The 17,810-nt window shown below is 51.0% G+C and overlaps 2 protein-coding genes across 2 annotated transcripts; one reads left to right on the top strand and one right to left on the bottom strand.

Annotated features, from left to right (window-relative positions):
* Positions 1-8,087: 8,087 nt before the first annotated feature.
* LOC123766939 (micronuclear linker histone polyprotein-like) lies at positions 8,088-10,067 on the bottom strand. The gene is made up of 3 exons (XM_069307274.1): positions 10,062-10,067; positions 8,845-9,671; positions 8,088-8,739 (listed from the first exon to the last, which is right to left on the bottom strand). The coding sequence occupies exons 1-3, from the start codon at positions 10,065-10,067 to the stop codon at positions 8,088-8,090; spliced, it is 1,485 nt and encodes a 494-aa protein (XP_069163375.1).
* A 529-nt stretch (positions 10,068-10,596) lies between these two features.
* LOC138353847 (LIM domain-binding protein 3-like) lies at positions 10,597-11,184 on the top strand. The gene has a single exon (XM_069307273.1). The coding sequence runs from the start codon at positions 10,597-10,599 to the stop codon at positions 11,182-11,184; it is 588 nt and encodes a 195-aa protein (XP_069163374.1).
* The last annotated feature ends 6,626 nt before the right edge of the window (positions 11,185-17,810 follow it).

Here is a 17,810-nt window from a genome sequence, read left to right as displayed (position 1 = left end):
CACCCACACATCGTGTCAGCAAGGCGGACAGCCCGCCTGCTTTCATACCTCTCACTGTATTTCCCACTTCTATACTTCCCTTCACCTATGCCTCTCCTCCCTCTTTACTCAAAAAAAAAAATCTGAGAGCAGTGTTGCGTGTGGTTGTAGGCGGCTGGTGGCTGTGGTACTTTGTAAGCTGCTCTGTGGAGATAACCCTGTCCTCTTAGCTTTGATTTATTGTAGGGAACACTGATCCATCCTCGCCGGAGGCCTTCCGCTCTTCCGGGAGTGACGGCCCTGTTTACGGTGTGGGCACTTGGCCACGATGTTAGAGATCTAGTGGCTCTGTGGTCGACGTCCGTGGTCACTTTGAGGGGCGACTGCAGCATTATGTAAACCTTCAGTTCCCAAGAATACAATAAGCCAATATAAATATGCATCCTGCCTGGAAAAATCTGTTTTAAATTCATTAACCATTTGAGATATTTCAGCCAGCACAGTTGCTGACAAGACAATAATATATACACGCACGTGATCACTGACTGTCGAGCAACACTAGAGACAGCTACACCTCTAAGACGTCCTCCTACGGTACTGACCAACCCGGCCTCATAATAACACTTCGCATTTTGACGTATACTTTACATAAGGCCAATAACTGGTCGCGGCTCACGAAATTGACCCACGAAACGTTTCTGTTTGTGGTCCTGTGGTTAGGTTAGGATAAGGGCACTTTAGTACGGCGGGTTGTCGACGTTGGGGACGCTGGCGGGAACAGGGTGGTGTGTGTGTGTGGGGGCCAGCCAGAGGCTCAACGCCCACACAGGAATGACCCTGCACAAGATCAACTTTACCTTGCATGTTGCTATACCACCATACGGTATAGCAACATGCAAGCTATATAGCTATACCACACATTTCAATGCTGGCACTGTAAACAAAACAAAAAAAGACCCATATCGAGACGTTTTTCAAATTCATAAGACTTTAGCTAGTGCTCTTGCAGAACAAGAATATTACACACACACACACACACACACACACACACACAGTGTCCCTAACCTGCATACCATGCAAGCTGATGGAGAAGATTGTGCGAAAAAAACTAGTGGAGCATCTGGAGCGAAGGAACTTTGTAACACAGCATCAACATGGGTTCAGGGATGGCAGGTCCTGCCTCACAGTGTTACTTGAATTCTACGACCAGGCAACAAAAATAAGGCAAGAAAGAGAAGGGTGGGCAGACTGCATATTTTTGGATTGTCAGAAAGCCTTTGATACAGTGCCACACAAGAGGCTAGTGCGAAAGTTGGAGATGCAGGCTGGAGTGAGAGGGAAGGTACTCCGGTGGATAGAGGAATACCTAAGCAACAGGAGACAACGAGTCTGTGTGAGGGGTGAGGTCTCAGATTGGCGAGACGTCACAAGTGGAGTCCCGCAGGGGTCAGTCCTTGGACCTATACTGTTTCTGGTATATGTAAATGATCTCCCAGAGGGTATAGATTCGTTCCTCTCAATGTTTGCCGACGATGCAAAAATTATGAGGAGGATTGAAACAGAGGATGATAGTAGGAGGCTACAAGATGACCTGGATAGACTGAGTGAATGGTCCAACAAATGGCTGTTGAAGTTCAACCCGAGTAAATGCAAAGTAATGAAACTAGGCAGTGGAAACAGGAGGCCAGGCACAGGATACAGAATAGGAGATGAAGTACTTAATGAAACAGACAGAGAGAAAGATCTAGGAGTTGATATCACACCAAACCTGTCTCCTGAAGCCCACATAAAGAGAATAACGTCTGCGGCATATGCGAGGCTGGCTAACATCAGAACGGCGTTCAGGAACCTGTGTAAGGAATCATTCAGAATCTTGTACACCACATATGTAAGACCAATCCTGGAGTATGCGGCCCCAGCATGGAGCCCGTACCTTGTCAAGCACAAGACGAAGCTGGAAAAAGTCCAAAGGTATGCTACTAGACTAGTCCCAGAACTAAGAGGCATGAGTTATGAGGAAAGGCTGCGGGAAATGCACCTCACGACACTGGAAGACAGAAGAGTAAGGGGGGACATGATCACAACCTACAAAATCCTCAGGGGAATCGACCGGGTAAACAAGGACGAACTTTTCAACACTGGTGGGACGCGAACAAGGGGACACAGGTGGAAGCTGAGTACCCAAATGAGCCACAGAGACGTTAGAAAGAACTTTTTCAGTGTCAGAGTAGTTAACGGATGGAATGCATTAGGAAGTGATGTGGTGGAGGCTGACTCCATTCACAGTTTCAAATGTAGATATGATAGAGCCCAATAGGCTCAGGAATCTGTACACCAGTTGATTGACGGTTGAGAGGCGGGACCAAAGAGCCAGAGCTCAACCCCCGCAAGCACAATTAGGTGAGTACAATTAGGTGAGTACACACACACACACACACACACACACACACACACACACACACACACACACACACACACAGCAAAAAAGCTTTTTCTTATATCCATATATGAATATATGGATATATTTCATATAGCACAGTTGAATTTATTGATATTAAAATTGTGTACACTTCTGCAGGGTGAGAGTGGGCCCCCGTGGTAGTGCCACAGCCCCAGTGTGGCCGCACACCTTGACGCCAGATACTAGGGCCTAGAGCTGGTGGCGCTCTTCTCAACATGACTCTTGTAGCAGATGATGAGTCACAATGACGGGGCTCAAGATACCATCACCAAACCACACATCCGAAGACGAAGATGGAGGTCCCTTCTCCATCCGAAGATGGAGAAGGGACCGTTTCGGTCCGTCTTGGACCGTTATCAAGTCGTGTAACGGAAAGAGAGAGAGGAAATGGAACAGACAGACAATATAACGGAAGAGAATATGACAGGTAGGGAGGCTATTTTAATGGTTTATAATCGTATAGGTGACAACAAAACAAAAAAGCATCTGCTGTTTTGTCTCGTGCATTGTGGCTTGTTGGGCTGTAAGCCGTCGCTCCTCGCATGTGTTACACCTGAGTCATTGTGGCTTGTTGGGCTGTAAGCCGTCGTTCCTCGCATGTGTTACACCTGAGTCATTGTGGCTTGTTGGGCTGTAAGCCGTCGCTCCTCGCATGTGTTACACCTGAGTCATTGTGGCTTGTTGGGCTGTAAGCCGCCGCTCCTCGCATGTGTTACACCTGAGTCATTGTGGCTTGTTGGGCTGTAAGCCGTCGCTCCTCGCATGTGTTACACCTGAGTCATTGTGGCTTGTTGGGCTGGAAGCCGCCGCTCCTCGCGTGTGTTACACCTGAGTCATTGTGGCTTGTTGGGCTGGAAGCCGCCGCTCCTCGCATGTGTTACACCTGAGTCATTGTGGCTTGTTGGGCTGGAAGCCGCCGCTCCTCGCGTGTGTTACACCTGAGTCATTGTGGCTTGTTGGGCTGGAAGCCGCCGCTCCTCGCATGTGTTACACCTGAGTCATTGTGGCTTGTTGGGCTGGAAGCCGCCGCTCCTCGCATGTGTTACACCTGAGTCATTGTGGCTTGTTGGGCTGGAAGCCGTCGCTCCTCGCGTGTGTTACACCTGAGTCATTGTGGCTTGTTGGGCTGGAAGCCGTCGCTCCTCGCGTGTGTTACACCTGAGTCATTGTGGCTTGTTGGGCTGGAAGCCGTCGCTCCTCGCGTGTGTTACACCTGAGTCATTGTGGCTTGTTGGGCTGGAAGCCGTCGCTCCTCGCGTGTGTTACACCTGAGTCATTGTGGCTTGTTGGGCTGGAAGCCGCCGCTCCTCGCATGTGTTACACCTGAGTCATTGTGGCTTGTTGGGCTGGAAGCCGCCGCTCCTCGCGTGTGTTACACCTGAGTCATTGTGGCTTGTTGGGCTGGAAGCCGCCGCTCCTCGCATGTGTTACACCAGAGTCATTGTGGCTTGTTGGGCTGGAAGCCGCCGCTCCTCGCATGTGTTACACCTGAGTCATTGTGGCTTGTTGGGCTGGAAGCCGCCGCTCCTCGCATGTGTTACACCTGAGTCATTGTGGCTTGTTGGGCTGGAAGCCGCCGCTCCTCGCATGTGTTACACCTGAGTCATTGTGGCTTGTTGGGCTGGAAGCCGCCGCTCCTCGCGTGTGTTACACCTGAGTCATTGTGGCTTGTTGGGCTGGAAGCCGCCGCTCCTCGCATGTGTTACACCTGAGTCATTGTGGCTTGTTGGGCTGGAAGCCGCCGCTCCTCGCATGTGTTACACCTGAGTCATTGTGGCTTGTTGGGCTGGAAGCCGCCGCTCCTCGCATGTGTTACACCTGAGTCATTGTGGCTTGTTGGGCTGGAAGCCGTCGCTCCTCGCATGTGTTACACCTGAGTCATTGTGGCTTGTTGGGCTGGAAGCCGCCGCTCCTCGCATGTGTTACACCTGAGTCATTGTGGCTTGTTGGGCTGGAAGCCGCCGCTCCTCGCGTGTGTTACACCTGAGTCATTGTGGCTTGTTGGGCTGGAAGCCGCCGCTCCTCGCGTGTGTTACACCTGAGTCATTGTGGCTTGTTGGGCTGGAAGCCGCCGCTCCTCGCGTGTGTTACACCTGAGTCATTGTGGCTTGTTGGGCTGGAAGCCGCCGCTCCTCGCATGTGTTACACCTGAGTCATTGTGGCTTGTTGGGCTGGAAGCCGCCGCTCCTCGCATGTGTTACACCTGAGTCATTGTGGCTTGTTGGGCTGGAAGCCGCCGCTCCTCGCGTGTGTTACACCTGAGTCATTGTGGCTTGTTGGGCTGGAAGCCGCCGCTCCTCGCATGTGTTACACCTGAGTCATTGTGGCTTGTTGGGCTGGAAGCCGCCGCTCCTCGCATGTGTTACACCTGAGTCAATGTGGCTTGTTGGGCTGGAAGCCGCCGCTCCTCGCATGTGTTACACCTGAGTCATTGTGGCTTGTTGGGCTGGAAGCCGCCGCTCCTCGCATGTGTTACACCTGAGTCATTGTGGCTTGTTGGGCTGGAAGCCGCCGCTCCTCGCGTGTGTTACACCTGAGTCATTGTGGCTTGTTGGGCTGGAAGCCGCCGCTCCTCGCATGTGTTACACCTGAGTCATTGTGGCTTGTTGGGCTGGAAGCCGTCCGCTCCTCGCATGTGTTACACCTGAGTCACTTGTGGCTTGTTGGGCTGGAAGCCGCCGCTCCTCGCATGTGTTACACCTGAGTCATTGTGGCTTGTTGGGCTGGAAGCCGCCGCTCCTCGCATGTGTTACACCTGAGTCATTGTGGCTTGTTGGGCTGGAAGCCGTCGCTCCTCGCATGTGTTACACCTGAGTCATTGTGGCTTGTTGGGCTGGAAGCCGTCGCTCCTCGCATGTGTTACACCTGAGTCATTGTGGCTTGTTGGGCTGGAAGCCGTCGCTCCTCGCATGTGTTACACCTGAGTCATTGTGGCTTGTTGGGCTGGAAGCCGTCGCTCCTCGCATGTGTTACACCTGAGTCATTGTGGCTTGTTGGGCTGGAAGCCGTCGCTCCTCGCATGTGTTACACCTGAGTCATTGTGGCTTGTTGGGCTGGAAGCCGTCGCTCCTCGCATGTGTTACACCTGAGTCCTGACCGACTGTGAACACGAGGCATGAGGCTTGTATCGTGGCGTCGCCAATATTAAAGCAGACATGCAGGGTACGCTGTTTAATGCTTGGTTGCCTGCGTGGTTGCCTGCTTGGATGCCTGCTTGGATGCCTGCTTGGATGCCTGCTTGGATGCCTGCTTGGTTGCCTGCTTGGATGCCTGCTTGGATGCCTGCTTGGTTGCACTTATTGTTTCCCCCCCTCCTCTCCCACCACCGCAGGAGGACTGGCTCCTCTACTTTGAGTGCCTCTTCCATCCCATCATCTTCCATCTTCCTCCCGTCCCGTCCTCCTGCCCAGCCTCACTAACCACACCCATCAACCATCAAGAATGGCACCAACCACTTATTATGAGAAACATCCAATTATGTAAAGAAGGTACAAGAGAGAGAGAGAGAGAGAGAGAGAGAGAGAGAGAGAGAGAGAGGGGGGGGGGGGAAACACGTGGCAAGACAAAACACTCAGGAGAAACAAAAGATGAGAGCACTGCGTCACTGAGTGTTGCACAATATGGGGGAACACGGTAGCATGCCACAAATGTGCCTGCCTGGCGCTCCAGTGTCACCGTTCTTTATTTTGGCACTAGTCTCTCTGTTTGCTACTGGCCAATCTGTATGGCACCGGACTCTCTCTCTGTCCAGACGCGGGTCCTGGAAGCAACAGTGAGGTCCAGACGCGGGTCCTGGAAGCAACAGTGAGGTCCAGACGCGGGTCCTGGAAGCAACAGTGAGGTCCAGACGCGGGTCCTGGAAGCAACAGTGAGGTCCAGACGCGGGTCCTGGAAGCAACAGTGAGGTCCAGACGCGGGTCCTGGAAGCAACAGTGAGGCCCAGACGCGGGTCCTGGAAGCAACAGCCCAGACGCGGGTCCTGGAAGCAACAGTGAGGCCCAGGCGCGGGTCCTGGAAGCTACAGCCCAGACGCGGGTCCTGGAAGCAACAGTGAGGCCCAGACGCGGGTCCTGGAAGCAACAGCCCAGACGCGGGTCCTGGAAGCAACAGCCCAGACGCGGGTCCTGGAAGCAACAGCCCAGACGCGGGTCCTGGAAGCAACAGCCCAGACGCGGGTCCTGGAAGCAACAGTGAGGCCCAGACGCCGGTCCTGGAAGCAACAGTGAGGCCCAGACGCGGGTCCTGGAAGCAACAGTGTGGCCCAGACGCGGGTCCTGGAAGCAACAGCCCAGACGCGGGTCCTGGATGCAACAGAGAGACCCAGACGCGGGTCCTGGAAGCAACAGTGAGACCCAGACGCGGGTCCTGGAAGCAACAGTGAGACCCAGACGCGGGTCCTGGAAGCAACAGTGAGACCCAGACGCGGGTCCTGGAAGCAACAGAGAGACCCAGACGCGGGTCCTGGAAGCAACAGAGAGGTCCAGACGCGGGTCCTGGAAGCAACAGTCCAGACGCGGATCCTGGAAGCAACAGTGAGGCCCAGACGCGGGTCCTGGAAGCAACAGTGTGGCCCAGACGCGGGTCCTGGAAGCAACAGTGAGGTCCAGACGCGCGTCCTGGAAGCAACAGTGAGGTCCAGACGCGGGTCCTGGAAGCAACAGTGAGGTCCAGACGCGGGTCCTGGAAGCAACAGTGAGGTCCAGACGCGGATCCTGGAAGCAACAGAGAGACCCAGACGCGGGTCCTGGAAGCAACAGAGAGGTCCAGACGCGGGTGCTGGAAGCAACAATCCAGACGCGGGTCCTGGAAGCAACAGTGAGGTCCAGACGCGGGTCCTGGAAGCAACAGAGAGGTCCAGACGCGGGTCCTGGAAGCAACAGTCCAGACGCGGGTCCTGGAAGCAACAGTGAGGCCCAGACGCGGGTCCTGGAAGCAACAGTGAGGCCCAGACGCGGGTCCTGGAAGCAACAGTGAGGTCCAGACGCGGGTCCTGGAAGCAACAGTGAGGTCCAGACGCGGGTCCTGGAAGCAACAGTGAGGTCCAGACGCGGGTCCTGGAAGCAACAGTGAGGTCCAGACGCGGGTCCTGGAAGCAACAGTCCAGACGCGGGTCTTGGAAGCAACAGTGAGGTCCAGACGCGGGTCCTGGAAGCAACAGTGAGGTCCAGACGCGGGTCCTGGAAGCAACAGTCCAGACGCGGGTCTTGGAAGCAACATTGAGGTCCAGACGCGGGTCCTGGAAGCAACAGTGAGGTCCAGACGCGGGTCCTGGAAGCAACATTCCAGACGCGGGTCTGGGAAGCAACAGTGAGGTCCAGACGCGGGTCCTGGAAGCAACAGTGAGGCCCAGACGCGGGTCCTGGAAGCAACAGTGAGGTCCAGACGCGGGTCCTGGAAGCAACAGTGAGGCCCAGACGCGGGTCCTGGAAGCAACAGTGAGGTCCAGACGCGGGTCCTGGAAGCAACAGTGAGGCCCAGACGCGGGTCCTGGAAGCAACAGTGAGGTCCAGACGCGGGTCCTGGAAAGTCAAGTCACTTGTCATTTTGTTTAGTAAACCCAAAAAGTAGAACTAACCTATATTTGGTTTTCCATTTTAAGTTTCTTACATGTTCTTTCCTCTCGTTACTCTCCTTTCTCATTCTTCCTTTATGTCTTCTTGAGTTTGTCTTTTGCTCCTTGAGTCTGTCTTTTGCTCCTTGAGTCTGTCTTTTGCTCCTTGAGTCTGTCTTTTGCTCCTTGAGTCTGTCTTTTGCTCCTTGAGTCTGTCGGTTTGCTCCTTGAGGTCTTGCTCCTTGAGTCTGTCTTTTGCTCCTTGAGTCTGTCGGTTGCTCCTTGAGTCTGACTTTTGCTCCTTGAGTCTGTCTTTTGCTCCTTGAGTCTGTCTTTTGCTCCTTGAGTCTGTCTTTTGCTCCTTGAGTCTGTCGGTTGCTCCTTGAGTCTAACTTTTGCTCCTTGAGTCTGTCTTTTGCTCCTTGAGTCTGTCTTTTGCTCCTTGAGTCTGTCTTTTGAGCCTTGAATCTGTCTTTTGCGCCTTGAGTCTGACTTTTGCTCCTTGAGTCTGTCTTTTGCTCCTTGAGTCTGTCTTTTGCTCCTTGAATCTGTCTGTTGCTCCTTGAGTCTGTCTTTTGAGCCTTGAATCTGTCTTTTGCGCCTTGAGTCTGACTTTTGCTCCTTGAGTCTGTCTTTAGGTCCTTGAGTCTGTGTGTTGCTCCTTGAGTCTGTCTTTTGCTCCTTGAGTCTGTCTTTTGCTCCTTGAGTCTGTCTTTTGCTCCTTGAGTCTGTCTTTTGCTCCTTGAGTCTGTCGGTTGCTCCTTGAGTCTGTCGGTTGCTCCTTGAGTCTGACTTTTGCTCCTTGAGTCTGTCTTTTGCTCCTTGAGTCTGTCAGTTGCTCCTTGAGTCTGACTTTTGCTCCTTGAGTCTGTCTTTTGCTCCTTGAGTCTGTCTTTTGCTCCTTGAGTCTGTCTTTTGCTCCTTGAGTCTGTCGGTTGCTCCTTGAGTCTGACTTTTGCTCCTTGAGTCTGTCTTTTGCTCCTTGAGTCTGTCTTTTGCTCCTTGAGTCTGTCTTTTGCTCCTTGAGTCTGTCGGTTGCTCCTTGAGTCTAACTTTTGCTCCTTGAGTCTGTCTTTTGCTCCTTGAGTCTGTCTTTTGCTCCTTGAGTCTGTCTTTTGAGCCTTGAATCTGTCTTTTGCGCCTTGAGTCTGACTTTTGCTCCTTGAGTCTGTCTTTTGCTCCTTGAGTCTGTCTTTTGCTCCTTGAATCTGTCTGTTGCTCCTTGAGTCTGTCTTTTGAGCCTTGAATCTGTCTTTTGCGCCTTGAGTCTGACTTTTGCTCCTTGAGTCTGTCTTTTGCTCCTTGATTCTGTCTGTTGCCCCTTGAGTCTGTCTTTAGGTCCTTGAGTCTGTGTGTTGCTCCTTGAGTCTGTCTTTTGCTCCTTGAGTCTGTCTTTTGCTCCTTGAGTCTGTCTTTTGCTCCTTGAGTCTGTCTGTTGCCCCTTGAGTCTGTCTTTTGCTCCTTGAGTCTGTCTGTTGCTCCTTGAGTCTGTCTTTTGCTCCTTGAGTCTGTCTGTTGCTCCTTGAGTCTGTCTTTTGCTCCTTGAGTCTGTCTTTTGCTTCTTGAGTCTGTCTGTTGCTCCTTGAGTCTGTCTTTTGCTCCTTGAGTCTGTCTTTTGCTCCTTGAGTCTGTCTTTTGCTCCGTCTTTTGCTTGACGCAGGGGTGATCCTCCAACCTGTCCTCTTACAAAGAACGTCGTTTATCGACCGTATGCGTTACATGAGGCCAAAAATGGTCGTACTAGAAAAATGAAGCCTTGTAAAGCCTTAAGTATTTTGTAAAGCCCTGGGCATTTTGCAAAGCCTTGAGTATTTTGTAAAGCCTTAGGTATTTTGTAAAGCCCTGAGTATTTTGTAAAGCCCTGAGTTTTTTGTAAAGCCCTCAGTTTTTTGTAAACCCCTCAGTTTTTTGTAAAGCCCTGAGTATTTTGTAAAGTTTTAAGTTTTTTGTAAAGCTTTGAGTATTTTGTAAAGCTTTAAGTTTTTTGTAAAGCTTTGAGTATTTTGTAAAGCCGTTCAGAATTGATATGTGCTTTTCGAGATTAATTTGAAAGCCATGTGGAGTCATTACCTCCATAACGTCTATCACATTTTAGGTCCAATCAAATTAGGCGATAGTATGATTAGGAGTGATCTAATCTCCTCACAACTGAGAACAACCTTCGCAACACTGTGCAACACTCAACACTGGCACCTTGCCCAAATCTTAATGATTTACTGACAATTCTTGGCAAGGAGTGTTGTAAGTTTCTCTTTACATAAACTCTCCCGTTGTGTATGTTTTTTTGTAATATGTATATCATTGTAGTATTTTCTCTTGTAAATTTGATGTAAATATGATGTTTATATTGTATGTTATTTGTTAAAGAAAACAAGTTGTGGCTGTCTCATTATTTGTTTAGAATCCTAGTTGACTCATAAACAAATCCACTAGGGCCGTGACGAGGATTCGAACCTGCGTCCGGGAGCATCCCAGACGCTGCCTTAATCGACTAGTTGACTCAATGGGTCTTTGTTATATTTATGTGTTTAATTGATGACGTGTTAGTGTTTTCTCTAGTAAATACGGAGATTAAAGTCGCCCATTTCTTTTCTATTTCTCTTAGATGCCTCGGCCCCAGTGTTCAGCGGCCTCGGCCCCTGTGTTCAGCGGCCTCGGCCCCAGTGTTCAGCGGCCTCGGCCCCAGTGTTCAGCGGCCTCGGCCCCAGTGTTCAGCGGCCTCGGCCCCAGTGTTCAGCGGCCTCGGCCTCAGTGTTCAGCTGCCTCGGCCCCAGTGTTCAGCGGCCTCGGCCCCAGTGTTCAGCGGCCTCGGCCCCAGTGTTCAGCGGCCTCGGCCCCTGTGTTCAGCGGCCTCGGCCCCAGTGTTCAGCGGCCTCGACCCCAGTGTTCAGCGGCCTCGGCCCCAGTGTTCAGCGGCCTCGGCCCCAGTGTTCAGCGGCCTCGACCCCAGTGTTCAGCGGCCTTGGCCCCAGTGTTCAGCGGCCTCGTCCCCAGTGTTCAGCGGCCTCGGCCCCAGTGTTCAGCGGCCTCGGCCCCAGTGTTCAGCGGCCTCGGCCCCAGTGTTCAGCGGCCTCGGCCCCAGTGTTCAGCGGCCTCGGCCCCAGTGTTCAGCGGCCTCGGCCCCAGTGTTCAGCGGCCTCGGCCCCAGTGTTCAGCATTTGATCTCGTGTTTAATCATTACTATAAGACTTAAGTGACTAATATGGGATATTATTCTCAGGAGGTTGAAGATCTTAATAAAAGTGTAAGTGTTATTGTAGAGGAAGGTTCCGCTAAAGTGAAGCACAGACGACGTTTCGCTCCATCCTGGACTTGACGATGGTCCAAGACGGACCGAAATGTCGTCGGTGTGTGAGACTGATCGTCTGATACTATCAGAGACCTGAAAGTCAGAGCAAAGTCATTTATAAGTGAAGTATACATCCTTGATCCCTTGTAGCAAGTAAAGGTGTTCAACCAGCTCGTCCTCCTAAGGTTCCCCAACGTCAAGAAACCCTCGTACTAAAGTGCCCTTATCTTAACCAACCAGAGGACCCAAAACAGAAAACGGGACAGCACGTCACTTTCGCGAGCCGCTTCCATTTTCTAGCACGACAGTGTCTGACCTCATGTAACAAGGACAAGTTGTTCAACAATGTTCACAGAGAGTTCTAGCCAGACCGACCCCACGAATCTGTTCATGCATGAACTGTGAACATTTCTATACCATGTATAGATGGGGAGCCGGCGGCTGAGCGGACAGAACACTGGACACATGATCCTGTGGTCCCGGGTTCGATCCCGGGCGCCGGAGAGAAACAATGGGCAGAATTTCTTTCACCCTGATACCCCTGTTACCTAGCAGTAAATAGGTACCTGGGTGTTAGCCAGCTGTCACGGGCTGCTTCCTGGGGGTGGAGGCCTGGTCGAGGACCGGGCCGCGGGGACACTAAAAGCCCCGAAATCATCTCAAGATAACCTCAAGAAGATGTAAAGATACATAAAAGTTAGTTCTCTTTCAAAGTAGATGATTCTTAATTAATGAATTTCTCCTTTATATAATTTCCAGTCTCCACTCTTATATTGCATTAGTTAATGTCGTTATTATGGTTAATCCTGAGCCCCACAAGGTGTTGAGTAGATGTGTCCTGAGCCACACAAGGTGATGAGTAGATGTGTCCTGAGCCCCACAAGGTGTTGAGTAGATGTGTCCTGAGCCACACAAGGTGTTGAGTAGATGTGTCCTGAGCCACACAAGGTGTTGAGTAAATGTGTCCTGAGCCACACAAGGTGTTGAGTAGATGTGTCCTGAGCCCCACAAGGTGATTGAGTAGATGTGTCCTGAGCCACACAAGGTGTTGAGTAGATGTGTCCTGAGCCACACAAGGTGTTGAGTAGATGTGTCCTGAGCCACACAAGATGTTGAGTAAAGGTGTCCTGAGTCACACAAGGTGATTGAGTAAATGTGTCCTGAGCCACACAAGGTGTTGAGTAGAATGTGTCCTGAGCCACACAAGGTGTTGAGTAAATGTGTCCTGAGCTCACACAGGTGATGAGTAAATGTGTCCTGAGCCACACAAGGTGATTGAGTAAAGGTGTCCTGAGTCACACAAGGTGTTGAGTAAATGTGTCCTGAGCCACACAAGGTGTTGAGTAAATGTGTCCTGAGTCACACAAGGTGTTGAGTAAATGTGTCCTGAGCCCCACAAGGTGTTGAGTAAATGTGTCCTGAGCCACACAAGGTGTTGAGTAAATGTGTCCTGAGCTCCACAAGGTGTTGAGTAAAGGTGTCCTGAGCCTCACAAGATGATAAGTAAATGTGTCCTGAGCCACACAAGGTGATGAGTAAATGTGTCCTGAGCCACACAAGGTGATGAGTAAATGTGTCCTGAGCCACACAAGGTGATAAGTAAAGGTGTCCTGAGCCACACAAGGTGATGAGTAAATGTGTCCTGAGCCACACAAGGTGATAAGTAAATGTGTCCTGAGCCACACAAGGTGATGGGTAAAGATGTACACAGCAGGTACCAGAGCAGGTGTACACAGTAGGTACCAGAGCAGGTGTACACAGCAGGTACCAGAGCAGGTGTACACAGCAGGTACCAGAGCAGGTGTACACAGTAGGTACCAGAGCAGGTGTACACAGTAGGTACCAGAGCAGGTATACACAGCAGGTACCAGAGCAGGTGTACACAGTAGGTACCAGAGCAGGTGTACACAGCAGGTACCAGAGCAGGTGTACACAGTAGGTACCAGAGCAGGTGTACACAGTAGGTACCAGAGCAGGTGTACACAGTAGGTACCAGAGCAGGTGTACACAGTAGGTACCAGAGCAGGTGTACACAGTAGGTACCAGAGCAGGTGTACACAGCAGGTACCAGAGCAGGTGTACACAGTAGGTACCAGAGCAGGTGTACACAGTAGGTACCAGAGCAGGTGTACACAGTAGGTACCAGAGCAGGTGTACACAGTAGGTACCAGAGCAGGTGTACACAGCAGGTACCAGAGCAGGTGTACACAGCAGGTACCAGAGCAGGTGTACACAGTAGGTACCAGAGCAGGTGTACACAGTAGGTACCAGAGCAGGTATACACAGCAGGTACCAGAGCAGGTGTACACAGTAGGTACCAGAGCAGGTGTACACAGTAGGTACCAGAGCAGGTGTACACAGTAGGTACCAGAGCAGGTGTACACAGTAGGTACCAGAGCAGGTGTACACAGTAGGTACCTGAAGTGTACACAATAGGTATCTTAGTACCTCTTTAACCACAACAATAGTTATCTATATATTTGTGATGGTCTGAAAGCATATTACGGATCCAGTAATAGTCTACATGTAAGTAAACCTTTGTCCTAAACAGAGATTTTTATCAAACTAGTTATAAGTTTATTCTATTATAAATCGTTGGTTTAAAATAACAATAAAAATTATCAGCTGAAAACGTTTTCTTTGAAGAATCTGGTTTTCTGTAAACGGAATTCTGGCGTGAACTGAAACAGTTTTCAAATTTCATAATTAACTTTCACGTCAACAATTCACCGTATTAACTTAACCAAATGTAATGAAACCTAACCTAACCTTAACCTAACCTAACCTTAACCCAAAGTAACCTTAACCTAACCCAAAGTAACCTTAACCTAACCATGAATAGAGAGTAGATTATAACGCTAATTATGTACGTTGTCAATCCATTTCCGTGAACGTATTTCCTCCCTGGAAGGATATGGACCGGTTCTTGTACCGTGGCTGGCAGGACATGAACCGGTTCTTGTACCGTGGCTGGCAGGACATGAACCGGTTCTTGTACTGTGGCTGGCAGGACATGAACCGGTTCTTGTACTGTGGCTGGCAGGACATGAACCGGTTCTTGTACCGTGGCTGGCAGGACATGAACCGGTTCTTGTACCGTGGCTGGCAGGACATGAACCGGTTCTTGTACCGTGGCTGGCAGGACATGAACCGGTTCTTGTACCGTGGCTGGCAGGACATGAACCGGTTCTTGTACCGTGGCTGGCAGGACATGAACCGGTTCTTGTACCGTGGCTGGCAGGACATGAACCGGTTCTTGTACCGTGGCTGGCCAGGACAAGTGCACGTACCTATGCACATGAACCAGTTCAACCAACACAGACGACGGTGCATAAAAGTTCATGAACCGCAGAGAGCCAGGCCTGAACCGGTTCTTGTAACGCACGACGGGGTTCTCGTACCGTTGAGTGCACCGCACGAGTGGCTGCCTGTACCGCATTACTGCACCGCTGGCCGGGAGTCCTGTACCGCGGGGGCGGCGGGCGTGACATTCTAGCAGGTATGGTCGAGATCTGCGCAGTAGCCTCTTCCGCGAGCGGCGCAGCTTCCACCGCGAGCTGCATCATGGTCGGGTAACGCGAGCTGCAGCGCCGCGACTTGTAACACACAGGTTATCCAGCGGGAGTCGCGCGGGGTTGCTGATGGCGGCGCAGAGAACCAGTTGGTTGGGCCGAAGAACCGGCCTCATGGTGGCCCCGAGACACCTCGCGCCAACCTTCTTCAACCGCTCTAACCGCCAATGTATTTTGAATCGCCAACGGCCCTTGTTTCGCGGGGTTTTGTGAATAGTTTATGCCTTATGGCAAACTTGCCCCCCGGCCGGGTCGAGGGGGGAGGGATATTTGGGGGATGGAGGTTCAATGGGGGGGGGGATATGGAGGGGAGAATGTCATAACAAACAGAGAGAGTCCGTAAATTAACGATAAGAGAATAGGAATATCGCCCTTACCCCACGTAACCAGAGAGTCCTTGAAACCTTACGCGCGGGGGTTACTGGGGGGGTCGGGGCCGAGGTGGGGGCTTGGGGGGTGCGCTCTCGCCCCGTTTCGTTTCCCTTCGTCTCCGTTTCATATTGCATCGGCGGCATAGTTGAGAGAGCGGCTGGGAGTACAGCAGCCGCGGGGAGCATTTCGGCCTCTACAGCCGCACTTCTCGTCAGGTCGAGCGAATATATCTGGAAGTGTTATGATTATCTTTTGCTTTGTTCTAAGGCGCGGGATGATTTTCGGAACGGCCCTAACAAACGTCATTCGTAGCGGGAGCAAGAAGGACATAAGTGGTCTCCGAAGTACCCCAGCACTTCAAGTGAATTTCATTGTGAATCAAATTGATAATAGACGAATATACTAGTAGATATGAGACTCTGCTTGTGTTCTTACAGATATAACTTGAGCTCTTGCTCTTGAGGTTATCGGGGAAACATACTTTTGAAGGGGGGGGGGGAAAATTGGCGGAGAAAGCAGTCCAGATTTCTGGCGCATTTTCCCCACCAAATGACCAGACTTGTGAGAATGGTATCTATCGCTATCGTGACATAATTGTGAGGTGTGTACACAAGCACAACATTGTTTTTGTCGTTGAAGGCAATCTTTATCAAGGACTCACACATCTTGTGACATTTTGTCCCATTTGCGAGTGTTGAGTGTGTGTACTCACTTATTTGTGCCTGCAGGGTCGAGCATTGGCTCTTGGATCCCGCCTTTCTAGCCGCCGATTGTTGTCCGTTCACCTATTTTTGCCTGCGGGATCTAGATATTAGCTACTGGGCCCTGCCTTTCCAACCATCGGTACACGCGCACACGCACACACACACACACGCGCGCGTGTGAAAGACGAACAAGGGGACACAGGTGGAAACTGAGTACTCAAATGAGCCAAAGATTTTTTCAGTGTCAGAGTAGTTAACGGATGGAATGCATTAGGCAGTGATGTGGTGGAGGCTGACTCCATACACAGTTTCAAATGTAGATATGATAGAAGCCAGTAGGCTCAGGAATCTGTACACCAGTTGACTGACAGTTGAGAGTCGGGATCAAAGAGCCAGACCTCAACCCCCGCAAACACAACTAGGTGAGTACAACTAGGTGAGTACACACACACACTGTGGGCCTCGCGGTTGAGTGAATAGCGCTCGGGGGTCGTAGTCCTAAGAGTTCGATTTCTGACCGAGACAGAAACAAATGAAGTTTTCTTCACCCTGATGCGTCTGTTCACCTAGCAGTAAATAGGTACCTGGGAGTTAAGCAGCTGCTATGGGCTGCTTCCTGGGCACGTGTGTTAGAAGTATACGTAGTAGATAAAATATAGAAAAATTGATTGGTTAGAAAGGCGGGTCCAAGAGCTAATAGCTAGATTCTGCAGATACAAATAGTAAATACACACACACACACACACACACACACACATACGCATCCTCAGAATGCATCCCACAATAGCTGTGTTACTCTCATGTTACAATGCTGCTAGATGAACATAGGCATGAGGCGAAAGGCAACGCCTTGCCCAATCGTTTCTAGGGGAGGACGGCGTGTGTATTTGTTTCAGGTGAGTGTACTTACATGGTGCTATCTCCTGAGCCCCGCCTCGCCACCTGTCGCTCGCTGTACACTGCTATATTTGGCCGTGTTCTTGCCACCATCCTTGTGACTCATCTGCGTCTCAAGTTCATACCTGTGGTCTCTTCCTCTTATTTCCCTTGTACTCAACTCATTAATTCATCTGAGAATCTTATATGTCGGTTACCATGTCTCCTGTGCGTCGCCTCTCCTCAAGCGTAATACATAAGAGCATAAGAACAAAGGTAACTGCAGAAGGCCAATTGGCCCATACGAGGCAGCTCCTATTTATAATAGGAGCTGCCTATTATATCAAGCGTAATGTCCTCAGCTTCCCAACAGTGTTGTCTAGGGCGCTGCTGCTAACTCTCACCCCCCCCCCCATGTACACTGAATGTATACAGTATATTCATGTATACTGTATATCCCCCCCCCCCCGTGTATACCATGTATACTGAATTTGAATAACAATGGATAAATTTAGTCTAATATTTCCCTTCCAAGTCTGACCCGCTTTCTTGGTGTCCTTACAGTGCAGAAGCGTTTGTGCATGTTCCTCTGACTCAGCCCCTAGTCAGCATTCCGTGCACGTCTTCCAGTCACGCTGCTGCTCATCCTGAACATTATATTCATCAATATGTTTCGTCAACAACCATAGAATATTTTATGTCTGGAACATGTCTCCTCTATTTCTGGTTTTTTTTTCTTATTGTGATAATCACGTAGCAAACCTTTCACCTTTCTCAACCTCGATAAACCGACGGTCTCGCTTCATGCAGGTCGGCGTTCAATCCCCGACCGTCCAAGTGGTTGGGCACCATTCCTTCCCTCCGTCCCATCCCAAACCCTTATTCCTGACCCCTTCCCAGTGCTATACAGTCGTAATGGCTTGGCGCTTTCCCCTGGGCGCTGATTGGGTCAACCTGTCCTCTTACAAAGAACGTCGCTTTTCGCTCGTATGCGTCACCTAAGGCC

This window comes from Procambarus clarkii, chromosome 60 (assembly GCF_040958095.1).
Source record: "Procambarus clarkii isolate CNS0578487 chromosome 60, FALCON_Pclarkii_2.0, whole genome shotgun sequence".
NCBI classification, from domain to species: Eukaryota; Metazoa; Arthropoda; class Malacostraca; order Decapoda; family Cambaridae; genus Procambarus; species Procambarus clarkii.
Note: the sequence above shows the minus strand (reverse complement) of the source record. Positions and strands in the feature narration are given on the sequence as shown.

Excerpts from the sequence above, each read along its gene's own strand:
- LOC123766939 (XM_069307274.1), bottom strand. Across the intron at positions 8,740-8,844 it reads GACAGACTCAAGGAGCAAAA|ACTCAAGGAGCAAAAGACAG; the intron begins GTCAGACTCAAG and ends AGCAACCGACAG.
- LOC138353847 (XM_069307273.1), top strand. The coding sequence starts at position 10,597 with ATGCCTCGGCCCCAGTGTTCAGCGGCCTCGGCCCCTGTGTTCAGCGGC.